The 20,203-nt window shown below is 39.5% G+C and overlaps 1 protein-coding gene across 3 annotated transcripts in view; it reads left to right on the plus strand.

Annotated features, from left to right (window-relative positions):
- The first annotated feature begins 31 nt into the window (after window positions 1-31).
- Window positions 32-20,203, plus strand: part of MRPS5 (mitochondrial ribosomal protein S5) — a 32,844-nt gene continuing 12,672 nt past the window's right edge. The window contains exons 1-10 of one of the 3 annotated variants that reach the window (XM_007197364.3): window positions 32-262; window positions 3,607-3,687; window positions 5,862-5,999; window positions 9,758-9,883; window positions 11,704-11,937; window positions 13,701-13,735; window positions 15,284-15,374; window positions 18,005-18,051; window positions 18,529-18,586; window positions 18,894-18,956. In XM_007197364.3, coding sequence (XP_007197426.1) covers window positions 205-262; window positions 3,607-3,687; window positions 5,862-5,999; window positions 9,758-9,883; window positions 11,704-11,937; window positions 13,701-13,735; window positions 15,284-15,374; window positions 18,005-18,051; window positions 18,529-18,586; window positions 18,894-18,956 — 931 coding nt within the window. In that variant the 5' untranslated portion in view covers window positions 32-204. Of the gene's footprint in view, window positions 263-2,790; window positions 2,946-3,606; window positions 3,688-5,861; window positions 6,000-9,757; window positions 9,884-11,703; window positions 11,938-13,700; window positions 13,736-15,283; window positions 15,375-18,004; window positions 18,052-18,528; window positions 18,587-18,893; window positions 18,957-20,203 lie in introns of those variants that run through there. The other 2 variants (XM_028162646.2, XM_028162647.2) reach the window with 2 other exon arrangements.

Below are 20,203 nucleotides of genomic sequence, written 5' to 3' on the forward strand. Positions count from 1 at the left end.
CCCGCGGGGGCTGTCCGAGGCTGCGCCGGACTCATCCTACTTTACTTCCCGTCCAGACAACCCCTCACTCGGGCCTGCGCTGCGGCGCGGCCCCCTGGCTTCGGAAATTCAGTCTCGGGCCGAGGTCCGCGGCCGTTGGACGAGGAGCAGTCGCGGCAGGCGGTGGGAAGGCTGCCTGGACGGAGGCGCTCGTGGTTCTCCACCATGGCGGCGGCGGTGCGCGCTGCGGGAATTCTCCCAGCGCTCTGTGGCGCGTCGGCGGGTGAGAGGCAGGACGCTGGGAGCAGGGGCTCTGGGAGCGGGGCGGGAGTGGGGGTTCGCCCGGGGCCTGCAGACACCCGGGTGGAAAGAAGCGAGAAGCCGCGGCCCCGGCCTCTCACGCCCGGCTCTTGTCCCGCTGGGACCTGCTGTGTGACCTTGCGCGCGTCCGCATCCTCTCTGGGTCGCAGGGCCCGGGTCTGTAAAGTGAGGGTGGACTGGACGCGGTCCAAAGTCTCTTCCAGTTCACCAGGCCGGTCGTGCATGCTCGGTTAAAAGGGGCAGGGTAGTGGCAGGCAAGCATCGTCTTCCCCGCGGGCGTGATTCACAGGTTCATTTGGTGATGCTGATGTGGGGTTCGAGGTGGATGGCGGCCAGCGAAGCTCGAAAGGGCAAGAGGCTGTCCTCCAGCTTGAGTCGGATAGGACTAGTGTCAGTTATTTTAGATTCCAGGCTGATCAGTGCCCTTTATTAAAAAAAAGTATGTTTGGAATGTCAGTAGTTTTGCTTTTATTGTCCTCCCCCACCCCTAGTTGGTTGTTTGCAGCCCGAGGAAAGGCAATCTGCTATCCTCCAGCCTGGTGTTTATCTCTAGGAACCACTTCGTAATTAACTTGACCTTTATTCGCTTTATTTTATTGTAAACCCACAATCAGGCGTTCGTAATTCCGAAATCCGAAGATCTGCAAAAATCGAAAAGTTCTTTTTTGTAACTCATTCTGTTGGGAAATTTGACCTGCAGTCGTTTGTCGGAAAATCTGACCTGAGCATTTTTTACTTTTGTTTATGTTGTGACCACCTCCTCCTTTTCCAAAACCCCGATCAAATAGCACCTAGCATGTGTAGCTTTCTTTCATGAGCTCTTAGGTGTAGCGGGGACTGTCTTAAACTCGTTATGCTTTTTTCTTTGCTTTATCTTCACAATGCCTTTATGAGATAGATGCCTTTATTATTCCCATTTTACAGATGAGGGAATTAAGGCACACAGAGGTTGAGAAACTTGTTCAAGGTTAGACTGGGAGGATGTCAGGTTTTTGCACCCACACCACCTGGCTCCAGAGCCTCTTTCTTTCTTTCTTTCCTTCTTTTTTTTTTTTTTCTTTTTCTAGTGTATAAACTGTTTTTGGTAGTAGCTTTATTGGGATGTAATTTACATACCACAGGATTCATCTTCTTAAAGTATACAGTTCAGTGGTTTTTAGTGTATTCACAGAGCTGTGCAACCATCACCACAATCAATTTTAGAACATTTTCATCACCCCAAAAAGAAACCCTGTACTCTTTTAGCTAGCATCCCCCCGACCCCCATTGCCCCCAGCCCTGGGCAACCACTGATCTACTTTTTTCTCGATAGTTTGCATGTTCTGGATATTTCATATAAATGGAATCATGTAATATGTGATCTTTTGTGACTGGCTTCTTTCACTTAGCATAATGTTTTCCAGATTTGTCCATGTTGTAGCATAAATCAGTAGTTAATTCCTTTTTATGGCTGAATAATATTCTGTTGTGTGTATATACCACATTTTGTGTATCTATTGAGCATTTGGGTTGTTTGTACCTTTTGACTATTATGCCTAATGTGGCTGTAAATATTTGTGTGCAATGTTTTTGTATGTACATATATTTTCATTTCTCATGTGTATACACCTAGGAGTGGAATTGCTGGATCAAATGGCAACTCCATGTTTCACTTTTTGAGGAACTGCTACACTGTTTTCTAAAGTAGTTGTACCTTTTTACATTCCCACCAGCATGAGGATTTTTATTTCTCCACATCCTTGTCAACACTTGTTATTTTCTGTCTTTTTGACTGTAGTCATCCTAGTAGGTGTGAAGTGGTATCAATTTGTGGTTTTGATTTGCATTTCCCTGATGGCTAATGAACGTCTTTTTTTGTGCTTATTGGCCATTTGTATATGTTCTTTGGAGAAATGTCTATTCTAATCTAGATCCATTTTTAAACTGGGCTTTTTATTAGTGAATTGTAAGAGTTCTTTATATTTTCTAGATACAAGTCCCTTGTCAGATAAATGATTTGTCAAATTTTCTCCCCATCTGTGTGTTGTCTTTTCATTTTCTTGATAGTGTCCTTTGAAACACAAAAGTTTTAAATTTGGATAAAGTCTGATTTACCTATTTTTGGTTTTTGTTGCTTATGCTTTTAGTGTCATATCTGAGAAACCACTGCAAAATCCAAGGTCATAATTATTTACCCTTATGTTTTATTCTAAAGGTTTTACAGTTTTTGCTCTTACGTTTAGGTCTTTGATCTATTTTGAGTTAAGTTTTATGTGTGGTATAAGTAGGGCTCCAGCTTCATTCTTTTCGCATGTGGATACTCAGTTGTCCCAGCATCATTTGTTGGAAAGATTATTCTTTCTCCACTGGTTTTTCTTGGCGCCCTTTTCAAAAATTAGTGTCCAGTGAATGCTGTCAGAGCCTGTTCTGAAGTACTGTACTGTGTGAAGTGGTACACTGTATGGTTACAGCCTGGCGCTGCAGGGGCTCCTGATGAAAGAGGGGAGCAGAGTGCTGTGGGAATTGGGGAGCCTTCACCGAGAGGTGGTGTTTCAGGCAAACCAGGAGAAGCTGTCAGAGACACACTAAAGGATTCAAGAGCTGAGTGTGTTCCAGACTGACTTCGAGTCTCCTGCGGCCAGAGGGGGATGGAGAGGAGAGTGGTGGTGAGTCTGGTGCGGCCAGAGGGGGATGGAGAGGAGAGTGGTGGAGATGAGGCTGACGTGGAAGGTTGGGGCCAAGTCGCAGCCCTGTAGGTGATGCTGAATTTTGAATTTGTTCTGCAGATAGTAGGGAGCCAAAGAATGATATAGCAGGGCTGTGCAGTGACTAGACTTGTAGTTTTAGAAAGGCCTGCCTGTTACCAAAGGGAAAAGGGGAGGGGGGTAAATTAGGAGTTTGAAATAAGCAAAAAAAAAAAAAAAAAAAGAGAGAGAAGGGCCTGCTTGACAACAGATGGTGAATTAGAGGGAGAGACGCTGGAGGCAGACTGGAGACCTGTTAGGAGACTGTCCTTACCGTGTGGCTGAGGGATGGAGCCTGAACAAAGAGGGGCAGTGAGACTGTAGGAGGGTGTGCAGCTGAGAGGTGGATTGATTTTTGAGGAGAATCTATAGGGCTTGGTAACAGGTCAGATGTGAGAGTGAAGGAGCCAATGTGATGTGATTTCATTTACTTGGGCAAGTGGTCATGGAGCCCAGAAATTACTCATTTACTTGTCTTGGTTCTTTTATTCTATAGATAATACTATTCTTTAGGTATTAAAAAATGTTCCTTTTCATGTAGAAATGGATCTTAATTTTTTTTTTTTTTTTTTTTAATTTGTAGGTCATTTATGGTCCAGGCAGCTTTATGTAAACAGCTTTCCGACAGCTTCCATTTTGGCACTGAAGACTGTTCCCAGCAATGGTGAGATTTATTTATCTAACTACCTTTTCTTATAAGAGTTAGTGTTAAGAGTACTTTATGTAGTTTTTAAAAATGTAAAGGAATGAAGTACATTCTTTGTAATAGAAATGGATAAGGTCTAAAGAGTATTTTTCAAATTTTTAATGATTACAGCTGTTATAATTCAAGGCTTTAAAAAATAATAGCCATGATTTATTGAGTATTGACTGTGTCAGGTTAATAGTATGTTATCTTGGTTAATCGTCACACCAGTTGTTATGAGGAGTTGTTATTCCCATTTTACAGATGCTGAAATGAGTCTCTGAGAGGCTAAGTGACTTGCTTAAGGTCACACAGCCAGTAATGGCAGGACTGGGTCCTGAGCTGTCTCGGATACTGTGATGTGTTCTCGAAACACAGTGTTTGTAGAAGGGGTGGGAAGAGTGCTGACTGGTGGAATGACTGCACAGTTCTCGGCTCCTCCACTTTCTGCCTGTGCAACCATGAACTAATGACACCCCTTGGGCCCTCAGTTTCCTCTTCTATAAAATGAGGATGGTAGTTCCTACTTTAAAGACTGTTATCTTAAAATATTGTACTTCTGAAGAGTACTAAAAGGTTTATATCTTAAAACCACTTCCCTTTTCTAGGCCTTCTCATCTTCCAGTGACACTTGAACTTCCATCTGGTTATATTTCTAAACAGATAGTGTATATACTTGTTCTTTTCTCTGTTAACATCGTTATGTTAATTGAAGATTTAATTAGGCACCATCCCTGCTTTTTCTGAGCATAGTTGTAAGCACAGTTTTGGTCGAATCTATAGGCAGTTATGTATATGTTCTTCACAGCTGAGCTAGGTAGTACAGTTGACCCTGTACGACCAGAACGGGTTTGAACTGCACGGGTCCACTTATATGTGGATTTTTTTCAAGAAATAAGTACTATAGTACCATGCAGTTCGAGGTTGGTTGAATCCAAGGATGTGGAATCGCAGATAGGGAAGGCCAACTATATGTTATACGTGGATTTTTAACTGGCGGGGGGTGGAGGGTCAGTGCCCATCACCCTCATGCTGTTTAAGGGTCAACTGTATTCTCTTATTACGTTTCCTTTCTCCTACAACATTTTCTTTTTCCTAGAGTTAGTAATTGCCTTTTTTTAAAAAAATTGCTTTGTATTCTTTGTACCTGTTGCAGTATTTTCCTAAAGGCTGCAACAGATTGGTCAGAAATAGCAATAATTTTTCTAAAATCCCTGAAACACATCACTAATTAACCAGTTTGATTTAATAGAAGAGATTTAAATTAGAAGGAAGAAATTCTTCATGGTGAAAACTGTTAAACACTGAAGTGAAACCTTCAAGGGCAGACTCTGTCTTTGAAGAAGTCCACCCAAGGGAGCTTCCTGGGCTTGGCGCTCTGTGGACTCCATGCTATTCCTGAGACGGAGACTTCATGGTCCAAAATTAATAAGCATTCAAAGGATCAGAGCAAAATTGTTAATTGATCGTTGGTGGATGATAATCTGTAATTGAACTTCAAATGTGATTTAGCATGAGCTGCTGCCACCTCCTGTTTTAAAAAGCACAGTGCAATTTGAGCAAACTCAGTTGTAGCGACAGTACATTAAAAGAGATTATTTCTGAACTCTGCAGTTGATTTCTTTCTACTTTTGACAGTTGGACCTTTGTAGGCTAACTACATTATTACTTGTGAATAGTATTTTGGTCTTTTGAAAAAGATTAAAGAATTCTAAATTTGATGGTAGTGATTTTTACACTCTTCAAGTATGTCAAGGATTGTAGTGCTAAATTACAAGAATAAATTCATGTGCACTTGATATTTTGTTGAAGATTGAGAAGGTTACAAGAAAAACTAAAATGTGTCCAACATAATGGGATTTAGAATGATTATTGAAGATCTGAATTTATTTAAAAAGAAAAGCCAGTATTTTCTATTTACTTTTGAGTAATTTACAAAGTAAGCTAATAGGTCCAGAGAGACCTCACTATGTTATCTGAGCCAGCCTCCAGAAGTTTTATTTTTTAAAGAAAGACTGTCCTCAAAATATGATTCTTAAAAGTTCAGGATTTTAGTGACTTATTTTTATTAGTAACAGTTAATTTTTTGGTGCTGGCAGTGTTTCTCCATAGGTGTGGAGCATCTAACAGAGTTTTATTCCATCTACCTGCAGGCTCTTTGTCATCTCCAGGAACCAGAGACAACCGTCATTTTATCAGCTTGACCCGTGCGCTACAGACACAGTGCTGTATTTCTTCTCCCAGTAACTTGATGGGCCAGCAGTATAGATTCTATAGTTTCTTCACTAAATGTATGTAGACTGGGCACAAACTTCCCATTTCATGAAACAGGAAAATAAAAGGTGCTTTTGTATCTTAATTTTTCTTCTTTTTCTTTTTCCTCCTTAAATGAATTAAGACTTCAGAGATTAATATATGATGTACAGGCATACCTCATTTTATTGCACTTCACTTTATCGTGCTTTGTGGATATTGCGTTTTTTACATATTTAAGGTTTGTGGCAACCCTGTGTTGAACAAATCTATCTGCACCATTTTTTCCAACAGCATTTGTGTGTTGTCTCTGTGTCATATTTTGGTAATTCTTGCAATATCTCAAACTTCTTAGTTACTATTATATTTGATATGGTGATATGTGATCAGTGGTCTTTGATGTTGCTACTATGACTGGCTGAAGATTAGCATTTTTTAGCAGTAGAGTATTTTTTATTTTATTTTTTTTGAATATTTTTAAAATTAAAGTATATATATTGTTGTTTTAGACATAATGCTATTGCATGCTTAAGCCTGCAGTATAGTATAAACATAACTTTTATATGCACTGGGAAACCAAAATATTTGTGTGACTCACTTTATTGTGATATTTACTTTGTCGCAGTGGTCTGGAACCAAACCCACAATATCTCCGAGGTACGCCTGTGCTATTAAAATAAAAATGTTCCTCCGTGTACCTCCTAGAATTATCTCACATGCTACCAGTTGTACTGTACTATACACACTTTTGGGAGTACTACTTTACTTTAATCCCCTCATTTGGGGCACCTGAGGTCTAAAGGACCTGTGGAATCCCTGGAATTCCAGGATGGAATTGTGGCCCAAATCCCTGCTGATTTAGATTCACACCAAGAATATACTCAAAATCTGTTTTCAGTTGCACTTTAGTTGAGGAGACAGGACTAATCAGGAAAAGTTAATTTTAAGTAGATGTTGTTTTGCTAAGATTACTCCTATCTGAGATAGTATTTGAGAGTCCAGTCTGAACTGAAATTAGCTTGTAATAAATGGAGATTGAATCCACAATTCAGCATTAGGCAAATTAAAAGAAATTAGGATTATAAAGCCAATTCATTTTAGACTATTTGGTAAATACAGAATCAAAAAGCAAAAAATGACTTGTAATCCTACTACCCTGAAATCCTGGATTTGCTGCTTTTTTCATGCAGCAGTACGCTATACATTTTCCCATGACAGTACATGGGCTTCTCCAGTGCAGTGTCATAACTGTAGAATATTTCATTGTGTGGGTACAGATCACTTTAATTTGGATTAAATTAAATAATGACCTACTAGGTCATTCGTGTAGCTATGCAGAAAAGAGGACCAGATGATGGGGAATTGCAAGTAACACAGTCTTCCTTGTATCAGAGGGTTTTGGTGTAAAGAGAGAAGAGAGGTGGGTAGAGTTGGAGCCATGAGGCTCTTCCTTGGTGCCCCCAGCCCCAGTGTTTTCTAAGAGCTGACTTTGTGCTTTGATGGTGGTGGTTGGGGGGTGTTGGGCGGGTGTATATCAGACTTACAGGCCTTTTTAAAAATAGTCTTTTCCCTGCCCTGAAAGGCCTTTTCTCTAACTCTTCTTGTTCTAGAGGTGCCCCTTGCCCTCTGAGACCTCTCACACCTGCCTCTGACTCTCCATTAGCCTCCCTTCTTCCTCAGTCATAGGACTCTGTACCCTTATGAGTTTATTGCTCCCAAGTCAGGGCGGGGTGGGGGTGAACTCAGTTGAAACCAGCATGGGGCTAGTTTTTGCTGTTTTAATAGGAAATAGTCTTTGACTTTCTAAATCTCTTCCAAGAAATAAAAAAACCCATAATTTTTTCAAAACTCATTAAGATTTCCTAAAAATGTTTAACATTGTATTTATAAATCTATCCCTCTGCCATAGAGGGTCCACCATTAAATGCTGGAGTCTTTTAAATCTTCGTCTTAATATCGTTTCTTTTAAAATCGAATCCCTTTTAGTCTTAATGAGTGATTTGCTTATTCTGATTCTAAGAGAAACTGTAATTGATTGACCTCCTTATGCCTCCATTAAAAGTGCTCTCACTGTGAACTTTCAAGTTTTTGATGGCATTTATAGATACCATCATTTTTAAGCAATTAGGAAAGAAAGTCAGTCTTTAGTGAGACTTTAGTTTGAGGTTGGTAATTTTATTTCAAACCTGTGGTTCTTTTAAAAGAATCAGTGTCAGTCTAAAGTTTGAAGTTAACCCTTTGCTTTGATCAGGGATACACAAGGCAGCATGTGATGTGGAAGCTTACTTACTTTTGTGAGCTTCAGTTATGCAGATCATCTGTAATAATACGTTTGTATTTTTAAAAACAGGGTACTGTATAGCTATAAAGCATTAAAAAATACTATAAATCCAAAGCATTTTTCCCTTTTCATGTTATCTACCCAAAGGATCAAGGTGTAAGGCCTTTCAGGAAGCTAGCAGGTAGAACTTTCATTTTTATTTTTATTATTTTTTAAAATTTTTATTGGAGTATAGTTGCTTTACAATGTTGTGTTAGTTTCTATTGTACAGCAAAATGAATCAGCTATATGTATAATATATATCCCCTCTTTTGGGATTTCCTTCCTATATAGGTCCCCACAGAGCATTGAGTAGAGTTCCCTGAGCTATACAGTAGGTTCTTATTAGTTATCTGTTTTATGCATAGTATCAATAGTGTATATATAGTGTATATATGTCAATCCCAATCTCCCAATTCATCCCACGCCCCCCCCCCCCTTTCCCTCTTTGGTATGGTAGAACTTTTAAAGCCTAAGGGCTCAGAAGAGGAGAATGAAGATACTCATTTGAGTTCTAGAATATGTTTAATATTTCAGGCATGTAGATATATGTATCTTAGATTTTTGACTAGTACAACATTTGTATGGCTCTGATTCTTTATTAAATTGGTAATGGAACAATCTGTGGTCATAAAATCAATTGGTGATACTGTGAAAGGTAGAAGTCCTTGTGAAGACAATTTAAGTCTAATAAACGACATAGCTATACCAATAAAATTCAGAAGTGGTCAAAAGTAAAGAATCTGAATATTCCATAAGTACAAAGGGGAAAATACTGCTTGCAATGTATGATAGAAAAAGATCTGGGGACCCTAGAAATTCACAAATGGAAATAAATCAGCAGTGTCAGGGTCTATATATAAAGAAAAAGACAACAACGATGATTTAAGAAATACACACATACACATGCAGGTATTAACTATCAGACCTCTACATACTCATTCTTTCGCAAGTATTGGTTAGGCTACAATTAGAGTTGAAGGTGAATTTGGGCATCTCATTTTGAAGGATATACAGAGATGTTTAGGGCATTTACAGAATAGAGCAAACAATCCAAATTATTAAGATTTTTGGGTTCAAATTGCAGTGTTGGTACTTTGGGCTAAGAGATCTGTATTTTGGAAGTCTAGTTACTGATTATCTCAATAGTTATAATGGAGGCAAGAGGGCAGGGAAGAGACCAGTCACACAGTTGTTAAAATGTCTGGGAAACAAGTCTACTGGAAAGTAACAGGGATTGAAATATGGTTGTCTTTTGTGGGGGAAGGCCATATTCTGTAAAAGAAGTAGAATCGCTTCCTCTTGGGCTTTCCAAATGTAGCCATGTGATGTGTGCAAAGAATGTTTTAATTTTGCTTTCATTGCCGTAATGATGTGTGACCCGACTTCTTCCAGCCTTTTGTATTCAACAGGAATAAATCGGTAGACCGTAGATCACTGCTTGAAGAAATTTTTTAAAAACCTGTTTCTTTACAGTGACAGCGGATGAGCTGTGGAAAGGTGCCTTAGCAGAGAGTGGTGCTGGAACAAGGAAAGGAAGAGGCAAAAGAACTAAGAAAAAGAAAAGGAAGGATCTGAACAGGGCTCAGATCATCGGTGAAGGTAAACTCGTTTATAAAAACAGCTAATGTGCTTTCTAAGATTTTTTCTCCAAAATTTTATAGATATTTTACAGACTAGAAGCATAAAACATTTCTCATGAAGGGTATTAGGTTCTGTGATTTTAGGGTCCAGCCAAATGGCTTATTGCCCCATGATTCAGGGAAAGGAAAATCCCATAGAAAGGGATTGATTCGTTTAGTTATTCATTCAACAAGCCTTAAAGTGCCCTTGTGTGGCATCTGCTGCAAAAGTCCCTATCCTCAAAGAACTTATGATTCAGAGGTAGAAGGTGGAATAACTGGAGAACTGGCTTAACTTTTTCCCTGAAGGGCCAGGTAGTAAATACTTTTTTAGCCTTATGACCCACATGGTCTCTGTTCCAACTATTCAACTCTGCTGTTGTAGCACAAGAACAGTCATAGACAATACATAACCGAATGGGCATACCTGTGTTCCAATAAAACTTTATTTACAAAAATAAGTGGTGGGCTAGGGCTTCCCTGGTGGGGCAGTGGTTAAGAATCCGCCTGCCAATGCAGGGAACACGGGTTTGAGCCCTGGTCTGGGAAGATCCCACATGCTGCAGAGCAGCTAAGCCCGTGCGCCACAACTACTGAGCCTGCGCTCTAGAGCCCACGAGCCATAACTACTGAAGCCTGCGTGCCTACAGCCCGTGCTCCGCAACAAGAGAAGCCACCAGAATAAGAAGCCCATGCACCGCAATGAAGAGTAGCCCCTGCTCGCCACAACTAGAGGAAGCCCGCGTGCAGCAACGAAGACCCAACGCAGCCAAAAATAAATAAATAAATAAATAAATTTATTAAAAAAAAAAAAAAAAAGTGGTGGGGTAGATTTGGATTGTGGGCCTTACTTTGCCAACTTCTGGAACACATGATTGTTTATATTTGTGTTCTTTAAAGAATAAAAATAGTATACTTGAATCAACATTCTTTACTGTGGTTGCTGACAAATTATCTTTGATAGTAATAGCCTTTTGGATGTAAAGGAAACACCTTTCACTGCACTTGTAGCTGCTGCATGTCTACTTGGATTTTTTCTCCATGACTTACATTATATCTTTTTTATTTATTTATTTTTTTAACATTTTAAACAATCATATATGTATACTTTCTCAATAAAAAAAAATTCTCAATAAAAAAAAAATAGAGAAACCTAAAGTCCCCCTTGATGCCTTTATCTCCCCCAATCCCAGTTGCCTCCCCTAAGGAAACCACTGATTTCATTTTGATGTGTTTCCTTCTGACATTTTCTAATGCTTTTATATATATAAATACCCTAAAAGGAGTATACATTTTCTTTTAAAAATAATTAGATCATGTCATATGGTACATATTGTCTTATAATTTGCTTTTTTTCACTCAATAATAGGTCTTGGAAATTGTTCTATATCAGAACCTATAGCACTACCTTATTCTTTGAATTTAGTACAGAGTATTTCATAGGTTGGATATGCCGTAGTTCATTTTACTGTTCCAATATTGCTGGACATTTAGATTGTTTCTGTTTTTTGCCTTTACAAATAAACACTTCAGTGGACATCCTTGTCCAAGCACAGATATGCCTCATACCTGCATGGGAACGTTTTTCTAGGCAATACCAGTAAGTGGAATTACTAGCTGTTACGGTAGGTATGTTTAAAATTTTAATGAACAGTGCCAAGTGGCCTGTAGAGTGATAATGTTAGCTTAAGCTCCCACCAGCGGTATCATTATCTGTATACACATTGCCTGGCATTTTACGACTCAAGAAATGAATGCTTTTAAAAAAATTCTTATTTATGTATGTTTTTAAACCTGCAGGGCGTTGTGGCTTCCTATGGCCTGGTCTGAATGTCCCTCTTATGAGAAATGGAGCTGTGCAGACCATTGCCCAAAGAAGCAAGGAAGAGCAGGAGAAGGTAGAGGCGGATATGGTCCGGCAGAGAGAAGAGTGGGAGTGGAAGAGGAAGATGAAGGTTAAACGGGAGCGAGGCTGGAGCGGAAACACGTGGGGAGGTGTCAGTCTCGGCCCCCCTGACCCTGGTTCCAGTGGAGGTAGCAGAGTCCTGGTTTTGCTTACATTGTGACAGAGAGAGCACTCCTATTTCTGGAATTCTTTGATATGATTCTATTTACGCGTCTGTTTAGATTGCCTTCTTCCTAAAAAGGATTTGAGCATCATTGAAGTAACTTCACATTATTACCCAAATGTATTTTATGGAGCACTAGAGGCCTATAAGCCAAGAAGTATTCCACAAATAGGGGGCAAGGCACTGGGTTCTGGCGTCTTTATTGTGCGGCTTCTCACAGAGCACTTGAACATGGTGGTGTGCATTACGGCTCTATATAAGTCATCTATGGGATGCAGTTTCCCAAATGCTATTGCTCATGGGGTGTGGAGCAGCACAGCTTGGGAGTGCTACTTTGTTAACAGAAGAAACCAAATAGTTGTCATTAAGCCTCATAAAAGTACACATGAAATAAAAGTTGATAATATTTACAAGACTAAATTAGAAAACAAAGTCATCTCCCCACTGCTTCCTGAGTACGTAAAGAAGTAAAAACCATCTGAAATATTCATTCTTGTCAATGAATAGGAGATGAAGAAATAGACAAGGGGTCGGCTGCTCTCTTTAGTTTGGCTCAAAGAGGAGACGAGAGGTTGAGGTGGAGAGACTCAGGCCAGCATGCTTAGGACTGAGCAGAATGCTTCCATTGGGAGAATGAAGATACGGGAGGGAGAGGAAAAACCCATAAACTTATTAAGTCCCTAGTGAGGGCCCAGATTTAGAGTGTAGACAAATGGACGAACTTGTGATGGAAGAAAGGGCAGGGGACAGAGTCAGGTAAGCTGTGTTGTTGGTAGTGGAAGGAGGGGGTGGGGCCTGTGTGAATGCTGTCTCTCTGGAGCCTTCAGTTAGTCTGTGAGGAGGAGATGGGCAGGGATGAGCATGGCCACTAGAATATGTTGATGAAAAGGTAGGGTATCTGGGACGGGCCTCAAAATTATCCAGTGGAGTGGGACTTGGACAGAGTTTAGAGGAAAGAAGATTGGCTGTGAGTTGATGATCGTTGAAGCTAGCTAATGGTACATAAGCTCACGTTTTGCTGTTTTTTGGGGGGGGGGTTTGCCTATGAGTGTAAATTTTCTATAGTAAAAAGTCAATAAAAATAAAAGAACACAGAGAGTGTTTGAAATGGCTGCTGCGGTGAGAGGAGAGAGACCTAACTAAAAGGATGTAAAAGGCCAGCAGGCAGCAGGGAGGTCTTGACTGAGGTGGAGACCATGAGTTTTTAGTGACCCAAGTGTGTCCAATGCTTTGACTTCTCTACAGCAGCACCTGGCAGGTCAGGTGTGCCCAGACAGCTGCGTTGATTCCATCCTGGATAGTGTGGTGGAGAGGGGAAGAGGTAAGGGAGTTGAGGATATTCACAAGACCTGGTGGAAGTGTTGGACTGTGGTGTCTTGACTGAGTGGGAGAGACTGGAAGACCAGAGGGGTGATGGGGAAGGGGAACAGTGGTCGAGAGTCTGGAGGTGCTGGGGAGCCCCAAGGACCATCACCTTTGAGTCACTGAGTGAGAGCTGGAGAGGTAGGAGGATGCAGTCAGGGAGATAGTGGTCGAGTTTATGAATTTAATGGTAGAACAGTTTCTGGTGATGATGGAGGACCAGGGTGTTGCTTTGATAGTGGCACCAAAATATCTGAGATTCTTTCTTAGTTAAAAGTCAGTGATGGTGCCTATGTTAAAAAATGCTTTCATACACTAATTATATAGACACATTTATCTGTATACCTGTTTCTTTTCTCCCTACAGAAACATATGATGATTTCGATACCAGGATACTTGAGGTGGGCATGCTGAATAAAATACCCAGTTAAGCCTTCCGAGAAGTTGGGATGGACAGAGTGGGGTGGGTGGAGAGGGTAAGAGGAACAGTGAGGAAAAGCCTTTGATGCATGACTTTTTCTGAGCTACAGAGCTGCTTTGGGTAAGGAAGTAATGAAACTTTAATTTCAGTACTTTATCATATTGGCTTTTCTGACTGCTGCCCTTTTGGGGGGCCACCCATTAAGGTCTCAAGACAAAGCAACTTCAGTGGTATTGTTGATAACAGAATTTGGAGATTGCATTTAAATTTCCTCCTTCTTAAAGCAAAGGTTGCAGTAGCAATTCCTCCTTGAATTCGGTGTATCTGACACTCAGTTCAGCGGGCAGAGATTGAGGGGAGCCATGGGAAGGGTAGAAAGCTTGGAGTTACTGTGTATGTCCAGCTCTTGGTGGGGAAATGATCTGCTGGGCTGCTTGTAGGCCCTTGAAACTGAAGCTTGTATCAGGTAAATTGCAATCACTCTTTCCAGGGTGTTTCCTAAAATAGTCAACTTCCCTTTGAGCTAGTGCTGCATACTTAGTGTTAAATGCCATATGGAATAATCATGTATTGAGTTTGTGATTGAATGTGTATATTGTTTCTTCAATATCAGTTGCATTACAGAGTTTAAGATATATTTACAAGTATTTTAAGTCTCTGGGTCCTAGTTTACACCCTTTTGAAATTAATTCCTTTGAAGAACTCTTGTCTATGTGGGAGATTTCCTGTAAGATTATCCACAGGAGTGGGCTTGAGCTCCCTTTTCTTACCTTATGGGAAAGGGGCTGCCGTGTAAGCAGTTTAGTTAACAGTTTCATAGTTCTTGGTAAATTTATAAATATGCCAAAAAATGCAGATTTTCTTGTAGTTCATAATAAGCAGGTATTTCCAAATTTTCTATTTTCAGTTGAGCCTAACCCATAGAGATCCAGTCCTGTGCTAATTATTTCTATACACTGCATTTTATCATTTCTAAGATGGACATTTTTTCATATTTTAACATCTCTGATATTGGAATGTGATTGATTGACTGATTGATTGATTTTTGGCTGCTCCACGCAGCTTGTTATATATTAGTTCCCCGACCAGGGATGGAACCCGGGCCCCAGCAGTGAGAGCGCCAAGTCCGAACCACTGGACCGCCAGGGAATTCGAAGGATGTGTTTTTATAATCAATTAGTTATAAACTATGTCAAAGTTTAATCAGCAACTTTTTATCTTTCTGTGGCGCGTTCATTAAAATAGGGTGTATTGAGTTTTACAGTTTCAAATCCTTTAAAAGTTGTCTCAGTCAAACTTTCTAACAAGCCTGTGAAATAAGAAGAGAAAGCCTTACTTCCATTTTACTCCTGAAGAAACAGTGCAGGTGGAGGTTTCCCATTGGAGAAAGTGTGCTATTGGTGCTCGTGGGATTGAGGGATGATGTGTGTATTCACCACGTGTGCCTGTGTGTGTGTGAGGAGGTCACTCCAGTTCCCTACTTCAGAATTCTCTTAAGGTGTAATATTTATAAAACATTTTCTTTTAGGTGAGGAATGTTTTCAATATGACAGCAAAAGAGGGAAGAAAGAGATCAGTCCGTGTCCTGGTCGCTGTGGGGAATGGCAGAGGAGCTGCAGGTGAATGGGCGTGTGATCATATACGAAGAGCTGGTGGTGGAGGGACAGCCGTGGCCTGGGCTCAGCCGTGGAGTCAGTGGGTTCAGGCTCTTTTGACTAATTAAATCTTTCAGTGGCTTGGGCTCACAAACCTTGTGGTAAACCCATATAATCCCGTAGAGGCAAAAGAAAGATCTTCCTACATCTGCCTTTTTCCATGAAGACAATGAATATTTTAAAAGACTTAAGACACTATTGTTTATGTATAATAGTGAAAAACGAGGGGGAGGGAAAAACACTAAATGTTCCACAATAGGGACACAGTTACAAGAAGAGTATAGCTATACATTGTAATAGTCTATAGCCATTAAAGAATTATGGAAAATTACTTACAAAATAATGGTAAGTCAAACGAACAGACAAACAAAAACCCACTTCGTATAAAACTGTGTAACATAATCCCAATTTTTTAAAAGTATGGTTATATGCAAAGAAAAGACTGGAAGGATTGGAAGGATATACACTGAAAAGATTAAAAATGTTTAATTAGTATGTTTGCCAATCATTTAAATTTCTTCTTGATACTTTTCTCTAAAGTTTCCGTAGTGAACATCTGTTTTTGAAATGTATACATGAATACATTTCAAAAGGGAAAGAAAAGTGGAAAGAGAAATGGAAAACTGCCTATTTAAATCCATACTGACACTTTCAAAACAACTACTACCTGTAGATAGTATGTTGCCAGAGGAAACCACTCTTAACAGTTACTTTTATATGTTTTCAGAAATTCTTTGTTCATATATCACCATATATCTTCTTTTTTTTTTTTAAATAAGTTTATTTATTTATTTATTTTTGGCTGTGTTGGGTCTTTGTTTCTGTACGAGGGCTTTCTCTAGTTGTGGCAAGCGGGGGCCACTCTTCATCGCGGTGTGCGGGCCTCTCACTGTCGCGGCCTCTCTTGTTGTGGAGCACAGGCTCCAGACGCGCAGGCTCAGTAGTTGTGGCTCACGGGCCTAGTTGCTCCCCGGCATGTGGGATCTTCCCAGACCAGGGCACGAACCCGTGTCCCCTGCATTGGCAGGCACATTTTCAACCACTGCACCACCAGGGAAGCCCTCCATATATCTTTTTAAAAAAATTTATACAAAGGGTCATATTATATCCATAATTTTATAGCTTGTTTTTCTTGCTTAGTATTATACCCAGAGATTTATGCATTAGCATAAATGGATTCCCCCTCATTTTTTTGTATTGACTGCATAGTGTTCCATTGTATGGATAAACATAATTTTTGTAACCTTTTCCCTATTGCTGAATATTTATGTTGTTTACACTTTTTTTTTTTTTTTTTTTTACTATTTATAAAAACAGTGAGCTTCTTGTACGTGTCATATGTTGTACTTTTGCAAGCATATCGATAGGGGAAATTTCTTGCAGTGAAATTGCTGCCTCTAAGTTACATACATCTGAAATGTTGATGAGTATTGCCAGATTGCCCTCCCAAAAGGCTGCATCCGTTTATGTTTATCTGCACCATCACACCCTTGCCAGTCCTGGATAGAGTCAGACTTTACTGATTGTAAGTAAGTGACGATATGAAACATAACTCTTAGCTTTGATCTGTATTTCTTTAGTTATGAGAGTTAGGACACCATTTTACATGTCTGTTGGCCATTATAATTTCCTTTTTGAGATCTGTTAGTTCACGTGTTTCACCCATTTTCTGTTGGGTGGTTATTCTCATTGATTTTCCTCTTTGTATGTTAAGGACATTAGCCCTTTATCTATCATATATTTTGACTTAGTTTTAAATTTTTTCCACACGAAAGTTTTTAAATCACAGAAGCTTTACACCTTTATATAGCAAGTAAGTTCACCCATATATTCCTCAAGGACTTACATGGTTTAATTTGTTTTTTTAAACTAGTAATTGTAATCCACAGCCCCTTTTGCCCCAGCTTCTCAGATGTCTTGCATATCTCATGGAACAGTACTGTCTTATGTTACTTTTCTGTGTATAATTTAAAAACAATACATTCTTCAAAATAAATAATGGTGATAGCAAATAATGCAAACATTTTCTAACTTTCTTAACATTTTCTTAACTTTCTTAACTTTTCTTAACTTAACATTTCACAGGATTAAGCATTTACAAACTCAGGAATCACTGATTTTTATTTCCGGGTTAACTGAAATCTGAATTGCGTTTGAAAGTTCCACTGAAATCATGGTTTTACTCTGTAGCAGTGTATGTTTTTTTCCCAACTTTTCTGGTTATTTTAATCTGTTTTCAGAATTCGTGAAAACCATTTACCTTATTAATTTAGCATGGTTAGGGTTTTTTTGGGTTTTTCGTTTGTTTTTTTATTCAGTGGTTTTATCTAGAAATTTATAAAAGGTAATGTTATGCATCTAACCTTGAATTTCACAGGTACATTCAAATGTAATGTTTCCAAAATACCCCAAAACAAAGAAGCAAATTTCTGTAGCCTCATGCTTTGTCATTTGTTTTGGATAGCGGGTTTTCTGTGGGCAGAAGAAAGATGAACTACTGTGAAATGTTGTAGGAACTGAAACTTGAAATGTGGTAAAAGACATTATGTGCCAAATTTATGCCCCTTTTCATATTTTTGCTTTTTCTTTTAAAGGTTTTGCCATTGGGAAAGCCGCTGAACGGGCAGATGCTTTCAGAAAAGTATGTACATTTTTCCTTTGTTAACAGTAAAAGACCAATAAGCTATGTGCTAGACATTGTGGGAACCACAAAAAAATACTTACTGTCAATGGTTACTTACTTACTGTCAAATACTTACTGGCAAAGGTTACTTATCTCAGAAAAAGCAATTTCAGAAGTGCCTGTATTCTTGCATCATTTCTATCAGACTTGCAACTGCTTACCAAAATTACGAGACAACAGGGAATGTTTGAACACTGTCAAAGATATTAAGGAATTGTTTGGGGGTTTTTTTCTGGTGTGATAGTGATGTTATACTTACGGGTTTTTTTTTTTTTTAATTAAATCCTTAGCTTTTAGAAGTATATACTGAAATTTTTGTGTAAATTTGAAATTTTCCATAATAAAATATTTTATAAAAGGTATTTTTTGAAATCCCTGAGGAAATGTAAATTCTAACAATAGATTTAAGGAAAATATTTTCCTTCTTTCTTTCAGGCAAAGAACAAGGCAGTTCACTATTTGCATTATATAGAACGATATGAAGACCATACAAGTGAGTTTTAATCTTTTCTTTTAAAATTTGCAGGATTATACTTGTTTCATTTATGTGTGGCAATATATCTCTGTGGGTGTTTCTGTGTTTCCCTGCTTGTTACTGCATTCTTACATATAAATATATAAAATGTAGAAACAAACTTTCTCTCCTGAGAAGGTTAGTAATGAGTGAAATCGGAGTTTGTTACTCATCCTTGGCCAACGTGTGGTGGCTGCTTAGGGTAGTATTGGTTGCTTTGTGATATTTGCAAGGGCATTAAAGCTATACCCCTAACCCTTCTTATGTTTATGTTTTTACTCTCCAGTATACCATGATATTTCTTTAACATTTAAAAGGACGCATATCAAGATGAAGAAACAACCCAGAGGTAACTAAAAAACTCATAATTTGTTGAAGATAAAGCAGAGAAACTGTACCAATTTCATCCTGCCCTCTATTTTTGCTCACCTTTACCTGATCTCATTTTGAAAACACCAAAATGGAAAGGCCTAAGTTAGATTTAAGAAGATTGAGGCTTTGGGGAACTAAAAAGCAGTCATCCTACCCAGGCTCTCATGATTACAAACATTTCCAGGGGTAATTGTAGGTGGGAAGGGCACTTAATGAATAAGAAACAGTAACTGAGTGAGTGAATAGTTGGGTTTGTAGTGGGAACATTGGTTACTCCTAGACAATTCATTGATGCTACTAGATGGTTCTTTTTTTTTTTTTTTTTTTTTTTTTTTTATTTTTGGCTGTGTTGGGTCTTTGTTGCTGTGCGTGGGTTTTCTCTAGTTGTGGTGAGCGGGGGCTACTCTTGGTTGTGGTGGCTTCTCTTGTTGCAGAGCACGGGCTCTAGGTTCGCGGGTTTCAGTAGTTGTGGTGCATGGGATTAGTTGCTCTGCGGCATGTGGGATCTTCCCAGACCGGGGATCGAACCCGTTTCCCCTGCATTGGCGGGCAGATTCTTTTCTTTTTTTTATATAAATTTATTTATTTATTTTTGGCTGCGTTTGGTCTTCGTTGCTGCAGGTGGGCTTTCTTTAGTTGCGGCGAGCAGGGGCTACTCTTCGTTGCGGTGTGCGGGCTTCTCGTCGCAGTGGCTTCTCTTGTTGTGGAGCATGGGCTCTAGGCACACGGGCTTCAGTAGTTGTGGCACGCGGGCTCAGTAGTTGTGGCTCACGGGCTTAGTTGCTCCACAGCATGTGGTATCTTCCCGGACCAGGCATCGAACCCACGTCCCCTGCATTGGCAGGCGGATTCTCAACCACTGCGCCACCAGGGAAGTCCCAGATGGTTCTTTTCTTATAGCTTATTCAGTTCCACTCATTTATTCTCATCATCAAGTATTGATTGAACATCTTCTGTGAACCAGGTGCTACACTGAGCTCTGAGGTTCCAGAGATGGACCTTCTTCCTGTCTTGGAAAGAGCAAGCAGGCAGAGTTCAGGGTCATGGAGCTGTGCCAGTCATGCTCAATGGTCTCGAGGTGTGGAATTCTTGAACATACTGATTTGTGTTTCACCTGTGGTTCTACAGTAAAAATGATCTCATATAACTCTAGGTATACTTAGAAGGTCTGAATCAGAAGATAAAATATTATACAGTATTTAAATTTTTCATGTCAAAGCTTCT

This window comes from Balaenoptera acutorostrata, chromosome 12, assembly GCF_949987535.1.
Source record: "Balaenoptera acutorostrata chromosome 12, mBalAcu1.1, whole genome shotgun sequence".
Lineage (NCBI taxonomy): Eukaryota > Metazoa > Chordata > Mammalia > Artiodactyla > Balaenopteridae > Balaenoptera > Balaenoptera acutorostrata.